Raw genomic sequence first — 11,559 nt, 5'->3', positions numbered from 1 at the left:
CTCGGGGGTCTGGGGAAAGGCTCCCGCGGACCCGTCGCCCTCCCTAGCATGGGATGGACGAGCCTTGCGAGCGCGGTGCCTGCTCGCCAGCCGCCGGCATGAAGGAAGGAGCGGACTGGGAGTCCTGGGACTTGCCGCTGGGTTTCCTGGACGGCGCCCAGATGGGCAACAGGAGCAACATGTCCTTTCTGCAGCTCTTCAAGAACATCAACCTGGAGCGAGCCGACGGGATGCAGGGGGACGGCTCCGACGTGATGCGGATTGTGATCTCGCTGGTGTACTCCGTGGTGTGCGCCCTGGGGCTGGTGGGCAACCTGCTGGTGCTCTACCTGATGAAAAGCAAACAAGGCTGGAGAAAGTCCTCCATCAACCTCTTTGTGACCAGCCTGGCAGTGACTGACTTCCAGTTTGTGCTGACCTTGCCATTCTGGGCAGTGGAGAATGCACTGGACTTCAACTGGCTCTTTGGCAAGGCAATGTGTAAGATTGTCTCCTATGTGACAGCCATGAATATGTATGCCAGTGTCTTCTTCCTCACTGCCATGAGTGTGGCTCGATACCGCTCTGTGGCTTCAGCCTTGAAGAATCAGCTGCGAGGTGACCCACTGGGAGGCTGCTGCTCTGCCAAGTGGCTTTGTGCACTCATCTGGCTGTCGGCTATCCTGGCTTCCCTGCCCCATGCCATTTTTTCCACCACTGCCACCGTCTTTGATGATGTACTCTGCCTCGTCAAGTTCCCCGAGGGCCGAGGCAGCAATGCCCAGTTCTGGCTGGGTCTGTACCACATCCAGAAGGTGCTGCTGGGCTTCGTGGTGCCACTAACCATCATCAGCCTCTGCTACTTGCTCCTGGTGCGCTTCATCAGCGACAAGCATGTCGGTAGCAGCTGCAGTGGCCCCAGTACCAAGCGCCGCTCCAAGGTGACTAAGTCAGTGTCCATCGTGGTGCTGTCTTTCTTCTTGTGCTGGCTGCCTAACCAAGCCCTCACAACGTGGGGCATCCTCATCAAACTCAACGTTGTGCACTTCAGTACCGAGTACTTCCTCTCCCAAGTGTACCTCTTCCCCATCAGCGTGTGCCTGGCACACTCCAACAGCTGCCTCAATCCCATCCTTTACTGCCTCATGCGCAGGGAGTTTCGCAAGGCACTGAAGAGCCTCCTCTGGAGGATCACCTCACCTTCCCTCACCACCATGCGCCCGTTCACCGACACCACCAAGCCTGAGCAGGAGGAGCAGGCCCTGCACGCCTTGCTGCCTGCCCACCCTGTTGCTGCTTCTTCCCCTGCAGCTACCGTCCAGCCGGAGGTGGCCTACTACCCCCCTGGGGTGGTGATGTACAGCAGCCGCTATGACCTGCTGCCTGCTAGCTCCATGGAGCAGCGCTGCTGAGATGGGCGGGGGGCTCTGGGGGGTGGGACTGTGGGGTCTGTGCAAGATGTGGCCCTGGGATATTGAATGCCTTGTAGGGACAAGGGAATGAGGGAGGGGTATAGGAGGGCTTCTGTGTGAGAGCTGCTCTTTTGAGGTTGTGTCTCCTCCTGGAAGTTTGTTGATGGAAATTTTTGTCTTGAAATTGTCCCCCAAACTGGACAACAGGAATAGGAGGAGGCAATGGTGGATTGGGGTGTCTCTAGGAGATGCTTTTTAGTGCTTCTACCTGTTCTGAGGAACAGGAACTGGGGAGGGTGATAGGACTCCAGCCAGGGAGAATGCAGGGTGTGCAAGGCACCATAATGAGGAGAGGGGCTGGGTGGGGTGCATTGAGACTGGGAGGCTTCGGCTGTGTCCCCCCAACCTGGAGGTGCAAGCAGCAGGGGGCCAACAGCCCTCCCACCCCTATTTGTGGCAGGAGGGAGCTGGGCTGCTTTCTCACTGCTGCCTGGCATTGTAAATGATGCCAGCCCGGCTGTGGTCACTGCTCCCCAGTCTGCAGTGAGGGCATGGTGATCAGGCAGCTTATGTCCTTTTTCACACCTGCCCTGATGGGAACAGGCAGGACAAGTGGGTACAAGGCTGCTGCTTATTCAGGCTTGGCCCCTTTCCCCTCTCTTAGGGACCTAGGAAAGAGAAGGGACAAGGAGCATTGTGCTTGCCTCCAGGATCTGCTTTTCCAGCTCCCCCCATTCCCTCTGCTGCTGTGAGGATATAGAGCAACCCAGACAGCCAAGGAGAAACCCAAGGACAGGACTTGCAGCGAGGTGCTGCTTTGCCTAGGTTTGGAGAGGAGCGTGTGAGCCTCCTGATGTTGTGTGCCCCAGCCTCTCTCCAGGCTGCTGTGGGGAAAACCCACAGCCCCAAACTTTGTGCGGCAAGGCAGGCGTCTCTCCCAGGCACTGAGGCTGCGGGCTTTGTTCTTGCTGCACTTCAGAATGTTTGCATTTCACTCCAGGAAACCAGCACAACTGTAAATAAAAAAAAAAGGGGAAAAAGGAAAAAATAGTAGCTGCTTCAAGCCACTTGCTCTGGGATACTTCTGGGTTCAGCTAAAACCAAGCACAAAGGTTTTTGTTCTACTAAAGTGTCTGTTAAGGGTCTGCATTGATACTTGCCAGTGTTTCAATTAACTCCAGTTCAATTCCTCTGGCCTGAGCCACCCTAGAGCCTGCAGTTTGATGCCCTTGCACACTGGAGAAGGGCAGGGACAATGCCTGTTCCAGCCTGTGTTCCAGAGCGACATCTGCGAAATAATTTGAAGTTAATCTGAAATGAACTTTTACAGGCATGAAAAAAATGTAATTTTAAGCTGTGAAACTTTTTATGGTAAGGTTATGTATTTACTTTTAAAAATATTTTTTAAATTATGAGGAAAAAATAATTTAAAATGGAAAGGTCAAAACATTTCTTTTAAAAGATGGAAAAATGCAACAGTTCTGGTTTTGTTGTCAAAACACAAGTTCGTTAATCCCCAATACTGCATATGCGATGAATATATAAATACAATATTCAAACCCCCTCTCTATTTCCAGCCCCTCCCCCTGCAGCCTACCTCCAATATCTGCCTGACTCTGCTAATAGTTTCTGCAGAGGGTTGTTTGTTACCTCTAAGTACTGATGTGGAGCAAACTTGCTATTTCTGTCCACAGAAAATTGCAGTGCCGTTAGTGGCAATTATGCTCTGCAGACTCTCTTAGTTTTACTGTACATGTTGGTAACTCCTGTTGTAAAATTTGGGTTTGGTCTGGAAGCAGCTGGTTCTGCAACTTGCAAGGAGAAACTGTTGTGTTTTTTCAAGGCAGGAGAGGCTTCTACTACAGCCTTGGGCACTTGCTAACTGGGAAGATACTAATTTGCAAGGTGCCTGGAGAAGAACAGCAGAAGTGAGCTGGCAGCTGATGGACGTATGTATACAAATGCAAAGACTCTGAAGAAATCAGATATATCCACAGAAGAACTTGAGCATCTAAGTACTGTACAACTGCCCCCTCAGTTCCTAAATACTGACTTGGCTGCCAGTTGAAGTCTGTAGGTACTTAAAGTTTTTTCTAGTAAAATTTTTTGTGCCTAGAAGTCTGTTCCTGAGCATGCCTAAATCTGCTTAAATCTGTAGCATTTATTTCTGTGCTTCATGGGGATCTCTCAGTTGGGACTGGCCACAGTGTGTATCCTAAGCCAGGGAGGCAGCTTTGCATCCCAACACAGAACACCTTGTGCCAGGCCACACTAAGTTAGGATAGGCTGTAAACTTAAATATTTCCCTCCATCTCTTTGTATCTATGTCCAGGTATGCTTCTCCTGTCCTGCCTTCAATGCATGTACAGATTATGGTCCTTCCTCTTCCCTTTTGAAATACTAAATAAGTGGGCAGAGCTTTTGCCCACAGCCTAGGAGACTCATCTTCCTCCCTTCTGCATCCCTGGGGAATGGCTGAATCTCGGCTACTCTGTGAATGTGCGCAAATCCTCTGGCTTGAAACAGTTCCGTGTTGCGTGAGTTGGTCACCATTGCTGGATTGTAAAGGGAAAGCAAGCCCTTGAACGCTACTTCACATAGAGGTTATAGTGTGAGCCCCAGAGAGGAAGTGCCAACGTTTTTTATTTCCTAAATACAGAAGAGAAAATGGATCCAGGTCTGGATTCTAGGTCTCCCCTTTCTGAGAGCAATGGTTAACTTGCACCCAGGTCCTGATTCAATGAAAGTTTCAGCATGCCATGCAAGAGCCTGAGAGCTTTCTAGACCTGTAAGTCTAGCAACCTAATGTGTCAAAGGATTTGCAAGAAATGCATTTGGGTCTCACATGTTCTGGGAGAAGGCCCTAATGCCTGTGCTAGCAGATGAAGAAAGCTATACAATGTGTGAGAAAAGGATACCATGAAGACTTAACTCCAGAGTTCAAAGACATCTAACTATATCTCTATAGGCCAGGAGAAAGTACCCAAACTAAGAAGAGGGAATGAATCTCAAAGCCAGACTCTCTTCTTAGTGTTTGCTTTTGAACAGCAGAATTTCCTGCTTGGCTTGCTGGAATTTAAATCCCTATCCTGATGCTTAAATATTCTTGTGCATCACATAAAAAGGTACCCAGGTGTGTAACGCATAACTATGAATTTCAGTAGATAGTGAACTGCCTAAAAGACATCCTCTGCAGTGCTTAGCATGACAAAACACATGTGCTTTTGTGGATGTCAATGTAGACATAATTTTATGCCAGCAAAACACCACAGTAAAATAAATGATATTCAGAACAACCCATAGTTAGCCCAGAATACTAGCAAGATACCATGCTCAGAGGAAGCCCCAGGTATCTGATCACTAAAGACATAAAAACCTTACATTTGGCAAATCACCCACACAGGAAAATACCTTGGATATGCAGGGCCTGGACTGTGGACTTAGAGGGCAGCTCTCTCTTAAGCCACTGATCCGCCAGATGTAGGTCATGAATCTGCAGTTCCAAGGAGACATAACCCATCCACAACCAGCCACATGTTGGTTTAGGCCAGACTGGCAGTTCAGGCTGTGTGGGTCAGTGTGTGGCCAGCATGGCCAAAGAGCACTGCTGTAGCTGTCCGTCAGCAGAGACAGATTTTGCTTCACATGTGCTGTGAGCCCCAGCTATGCATGAAATCTGGATCTGTGTTGAATGGGCACCAGCCTGGGCATTGCAAGGAAGGGGCAGTTGCTCTGGGTGTGCACGCAGCAACGGGCATGTGGCCTGAGCAGAAGGTCTTTCCAGCTTTGAGACTACACATTAACAACAACTCCTACTGGGTATCCGGGGGTTTCCTAAGTAATTGGTAGAACATGCTTCAAAACCACTCCTGTTTCCTCCAAATGTTCATGTCTTCGTTTGTAACAATCACCTTTTCATGGACTAAAATAAACACAGCTGAAAGATACAAAACAATACTTATGGAGTTCTTTAAGAGATTTTTCATGACCATTCTCCTCCTGTTACAGATTGCTGGTGGGGTGCTGGTAGAGAGGTACACGTTGCTACAGAATGACAGGGACCCGAAGGTGCAGGCTGACATCTAGTGACAAACTCAACGAACCTTTAAAGCCTAGATACTCTCATTAGGCACTGACTTTGATTGCCTAAGGATTTTTGAGTATCTCCCTCCCTCAAATAACTAAGCAAGCTCTTAACGAAATAACAAGCTCCAATTGCATTTCCAGGTTTCCCTTTGAAATGTCTCTTCAGTAGGAATATTGCTTCATGTTCTCTTTCAGTTATTCTGGCACTCACTTTAGCAGTAAAAAAAAGCTGGTCCCCTTCATTCCCATTCATGACTGTCTGCATTAAAACTTGATTATTCAATTGAGTGCGTGCGCAGAAGCTCTGATCTAATTGGTATCCCTGAGCTTGAGCAGGCATAGGTTTGGGTGCAGTGCAGCTCAAGGACGTTACATTGGGAGCTTGGATCTGCAATTTTTAGTGAGGGCTATTTCTCTCCTGCCTCAAAAGGGAATTCTGATTAATCCATTCAGAGTGGGTTACTGAAAATATCTTTTTGTCAGGATGAAGCAGTTATAGGAATCTCCTCTGGGTACATTCTCAGCATCAGTCAGTGCAGCAGCCCTTGAGACAAAGTCTGCAAGAAAATGCTGGGCAGCCACTTAACTCGTTCCTTTGCTGAAGTGTAGCTGGTAACATGCCTTGGACGTGTTCCCTGGTTGCAGGGACTTGTTTCCTTAGAATTATGTCTTTCAAATCCATATGAATTTGCATATATGTGAAGGTTTCTCCGCCTATGTTTGTGCATAGCCTGAGAGTCCTTCCCAAAATCTTAACTGTAAAATACAGACACGCAGGATGGCTGAGCAAATTGCGCTGCAGAAACACCTGGAGACAGAAACGATTTATTTAGTTGTGCAATTTTTTTGAAACCTTGACCTACCTGCTTGAGGAGGACTGCAGACTATTCAGTGTGGGAAATAACAAAATAAAGCCAGCTCACTCAGGTATCAACTCTCCCTCACTCATCTATTCCTTGGGACAATGAGATACTATTTCCCTAAGGACCTGTGTTTTTCCTTGCACAGACCAACTGAATGAGTATGCTCATTGCACAATGATCAAACTAACTATTCAACATTGACTTCTAGCATCATTTTCAATGACCTTTTCCACTTGCGTTCAGAAGTCACATTTAACCTCATGCTAGATAAAACTGGAATCTTGTGGAAAAAATTACTTGCGTCTGTGTTTGTGAAAAGGTCTCTGATCAGCTTAGACAAGAAATTTGAAAAATCAAATACCTTCAATTTTCCTTTCAGGCCAAATACCAAACCTGAGATAATTAAGTTGTTCTCAATTCATAGGTACCAACAATTATCGCGGACTTAAAATGATAGGGAAATCTCATCTGACCAAGCTGGTAATCTTCTTTGATTAGACAACTGGCTTTATGGATGAGGGAAGAGCAGTGGATGTTGTTTATCGTGACTTAAATAAGGCTTTTGATGCTCTCTCCCATGACATCCCCATAGACAAGCTGCTACAGTGTGGACTAGGTAAGTGAAAAGTGAGCTGGATTGAAACTGCATGAACTGCCAGGCTTAAAGGGTTGTGATTAACGCCACAAAGTCTGGCTGGAGGGCAGTGACCGGCAGTGTGCCCCAGAGATCGATACTGAGGCCAGTGCTGTTCAACATCTTCATTAAATCATCTTCAGTAAAACATCCTCATAAATATCTGATGGGGCTGAGGGTTAAAGAAGGTGGAACCAGACTCTTCTCAGTATTGTCCAGGAAGTGGACAGGAGGTAATAGGCACAAACTGAAATTCAATAAATTTCATTTTAAGCATAAGGAGAAGACCCTTTTTTATGGTAAGTGTGGTCAAGCACTTGAACAGGTTGCCCAGAGAGGTTGTGGAGTCTCCATCTTTGGAGATGCTCAGAATCTGACTGACTCAACCAGCCTGCTTTAGCGACTTTATGCTGAGCAGAGGGCTTGGACTAGGTCATCTCCAGAGGCAACCCCAACTATTCTGTACTTCTGTGATGGCAAATAAATTGCTATGCATATGTCTTTGTTCCAGTAGAATAGAATTAGCACATATCTGTCTTGCTTGACATTTAGTCTGAAAAACCTCTGAAAGTTTTATGCTCTCAAATCATCACCTACTGTTCATTTCAAATCATCTATTACATGTTTATGGTCATAAACAGATTTCAAAGATGTTTTTACTGCTCTTTATTTCTGCTGATGAGGGGGTTCAGAGGAAATACACTCTTCCTCTTCCCCATCAAAAGTTTTTTTTTTCCAGTCCCTTATTCATAGGCAAATCCAGTGATGCACATAGAGGTAGAGAGCAACTCATGAGCTCCTCAACTGAAGGTAATAGGGATCCTATGGCAATGTATTAAATAACTACTCAACCTCTACAGCCAATCATAAATAGTGAAAAGAAGAATCTAGTTTGAATTTCAGATTTGGGATTACATTTTCAGAGACATAAACTAAAATATTTAATTTTGAGCATGCTTGTTATAAATTCATTACAAGTAAAATATTCCAAAACCCAAAATTCCTGTTCAGAAAAGAACACCACCCTTTGATAAGGTGCCATCTCTCCCTCAGAGATAACCGTAGTTCTAACAGCTTTTTTATTGCCATGTTTTGTAATGTTACAGCCATCTAACAATATTTGGGATATATTCCTTAAAGGTCTACTTATTGGGATTGCGTGTCATGTTAGACTTTCAGCACTTATTAACATGTACTTCAGCCCTTAAAATCCCTGGAATCTGATAACTTGCAAACTGTATTGCAAGATGGCATTTATTTTATAAAAAAAATCAGGTGTGAGCGTTGAAAATCAAATCAAATCATTTGAGATACAGTTGCACTTATATGGTGATCTGCCAGTCATGCAACTCCAGGCTAGTGCTCCCAGCCTTTAACAAAAGACATCTCTGCCAGAACCTTTTTCTTTCCCTCATGTCGCTCCCTAGACTCCACAGTTCTGCTGTTTTCCGCTCTCCTCTCAGCACCTAATGAGTAGAGGGGGCCCTGCAAACAGAGATGTCAAAGACCCTGGTGCTGCCTATTGTCCTGTCTACGTGCTGCAACCACTAACCCTGTCTCCTGATGCACCTTACCCCTTGGGGATTAATGCAACAAAAATTCATCTGCCAAACAGATGGGGGATGGCTGCACTACAGGATTGACTCTTGGCATTATGGGGGATGGCTGCACTACAGGATTGACTCTTGGCATTAGCTGAAACTGAAGGTGTCAAAAGGACAGATTCTTCCATGAGTTTGATGCTAAGCGTGTCCTGCTCTGTGGGCTCCTACCACCACGTGTCCATGCGGCAGTGTCTTCACTGGCATCACACAGGCGGGTTACAGCTAGTAACAAACAACTTAAACAAGAATTTTCCGTTGTTTACGAACAAAAAAAAAAAAAAAAAAAAAAAAAAAGCTGAACTGCAGCAGTGCGTCACTATAAGGAAACTTCAGAGTAAGATGAAACAGAGAGGGACAGGACTGAGGTTAGGAAGCGATGCAAGGAAAGGCAGCTCCTGCGCTCTGGAGAAGTGCTATCATGTCACGAACACAGGGGGGCAACCAAACACCCAGCCTTCGGGCAGGGAAGGACTCGGTCCTCCGGGCGACAGCAGCCCCATTCCCTCGCCTCCTTCGAGCAGACTTAGCCTTTGATAATTACCCTTTCGAATAGCAGTTCGTTTCTTAGAAAAGGTCACAGACCTCTCGCCCTGAAAATAACAGGCATGATCCGCTTATCTTAGTCTACTGTGCAATCCAGAGTGGAAAGCACTGAATTTTGTTTTCCCACTACTGCAGGCACTTACCTGGAGCAACACAAGGCAATGCTCTCTGGGTTGATGTCTCTGCATGATGTGAAGTAGTTATCTTTAATACACAGGTAAAATATTAATACGTGGGGAGTTTAAAAGTTCATTTCCAAGAGGAAACTTTAGGAAATACAACTGTTTAACATGACTTGCATACCTAAAGGTGTAATGTATGAAACTGAATACACCATAGAAGGAACAGAATTACAAATTGCTTTTCACAGTTTAGTCTTGGACAAGTGACTCCGAACATTTGATACTTAAATAAGCAAAGAAGGAGCAGCTAGGGAATAAGAAATTAAAGCTGGAAACTTAGAGGGAAAAGTTTTGTATAATAGGTCATTTTTTATAGCTTTATCATGCCAAAAATAATTTGAAGACATTTTACTGCAGATACTTCCACCCTTTTCCTCCACGAAGTAATCCCTCTGCAGTTCAGAAATATCAAAAGTGATCATTACCACAACTCCTACTTAGATCATTCTCCCTCTCTTTTGACATGCTGCCGGGACTGGTACCAATTCACGGGCACCAATGCTAAAGCTGCAAGTTCTGCCAAGGCAAAGACATTTATGATTCATCCTGACTTGTGTAGTTTATCTGGAAGAAAAGCATCTCCCACAAACCACTTGAGTTGCTTGTTTTCAAGGAAATCAAAGAAACTTAATGAGATCACTGTGAAAGACAGAATGAACATTGGAAAAAAACCCAATTGTGACGCTACTAATACTGCAAGTCGTCTAAACAAGAGAACCAAAACTTCCTTAAAGGGTTTGCTTGCATGACATGCCTGCTTGTTAAATGGGAGTAAGTGGCAGGTGTTTGTAAGAGAAAGAAAAACGAAAGTCTCATGAAGATGGCAGACTTGTTTCCTGCCTTGTTTCATTGAGCCATGACTAGTTCTGTTGAAGTGGGAGGAAGGAGGGGTTGGCTATCTCAAGATATCTCATCTTCATCTAAACATATAATTTGCATAACACAATATAGAGAAAATCTTTATTTATTTGATTTTATGTATATGGAAATAAAACCAGATGAGAAGGATCAGACCCAGGGTACTTCTAACTTTGACACTTACATCATTGCAATAAAAGCTGATATTAAACACACTAACTGATCATATTGATAACTCAAGTCCTGAACTAAAGTAAAAGGACAAAAAGGTGGAACTTCTTAAATTAGCAGCACCACAGTACAGTTCTTCAATGTCTTTAACATTTTTAACATTTTAGCATTTCTATTGCTGAAAGAAATACTTATTTTATCCCTTCTCATGAATTAGTAAAATTTTAGAATGTTTTCAGTAACACATGCAATACATTTTCGACTTCAGAATGAACACCATCATAATTTTTCTGTTTTAAACACTGTTTTTCAAATTATACATAGTTTTTTGTCTGCTTGCTATTATTGATGAAGACCCATTAAGAAAGGTATTATTTTGAAGTCTTAGAAACAATTATAGGGTATTTTTATGGAGAGATTTCCAAAGAAAAACTAATTCTATTCTGTTCTGTGTTCTGTAGCATGCAGTGAATTTTAAAATGAAAGATCATGAGAAAGATGATAATGTGAGTCCCTGAAACAGTTTTCTCTGAATAAATTTGTAAATAAAAGCATTGATATACATGATGGTCACATCTCTCTTCTCTCTGCAGGTTCACAATTCTTGTTATGTTGCTACAGATATACAGTCACTCTGTGGGCCTGAATCAGTGCCAGCTTTCTCTTGTTTAACAGAGCACAGATAGCACTGCCCATTCAAATTTTAGTGTTCTGATGGCGTTAAACCTCAAAGGAAATATTGACAAAGACATAGGTAAACATTGCAAAGTTCCTTTCCCAGCCTCACACTGGAATTGGAGCTTTATGACCTCAGCTCCTGGAGCATAGGTTTGCACGGTGCTTCGAGTCCTGCCGTCCTATAAAACCAGATCACCTCCTCCTTTCTCTATTTTTATGGCTCCACAGAAGCCTCACTCTTCCCTTAAAAATTCCTCCTCCCAGGAGATACTGAGTTGATGGAAGTTAGTGAGTTAACAATGGCATAAAGTGAGTTGAGAAGACAACCATCCTTCATTTTCTGGCCGTCTCCTGTTTGTCCCATTTGAGACCCTTGTGCTCCAGCCATCTCAGCACCCACGAAGTATTTCAAGCACAGTCCAGGGACTCAGTCTTCCAAGCTGTTTTCTTCCATGAGTGCAACGTGAGAGGGATTCATGAAGAGTGACAAAATGAAAGAAACCATAAAATGTGGCTTCTTCTTAAGGCAGGATGAGGGAGCTGTGAAGA

General features: G+C 44.6%; 1 protein-coding gene across 1 annotated transcript; it reads left to right on the top strand.

Annotated features, from left to right (window-relative positions):
• The first annotated feature begins 53 nt into the window (after positions 1–53).
• On the top strand, positions 54–1,391 carry RXFP3 (relaxin/insulin-like family peptide receptor 3). Its single transcript, XM_009701102.1, has one exon. The coding sequence runs from the start codon at positions 54–56 to the stop codon at positions 1,389–1,391; it is 1,338 nt and encodes a 445-aa protein (XP_009699404.1).
• The last annotated feature ends 10,168 nt before the right edge of the window (positions 1,392–11,559 follow it).

Source organism: Cariama cristata, unplaced genomic scaffold, assembly GCF_000690535.1.
Source record: "Cariama cristata isolate BGI_N322 unplaced genomic scaffold, ASM69053v1 scaffold5555, whole genome shotgun sequence".
NCBI lineage: Eukaryota > Metazoa > Chordata > Aves > Cariamiformes > Cariamidae > Cariama > Cariama cristata.
This window is presented reverse-complemented; position numbering and strand designations above follow the sequence as displayed.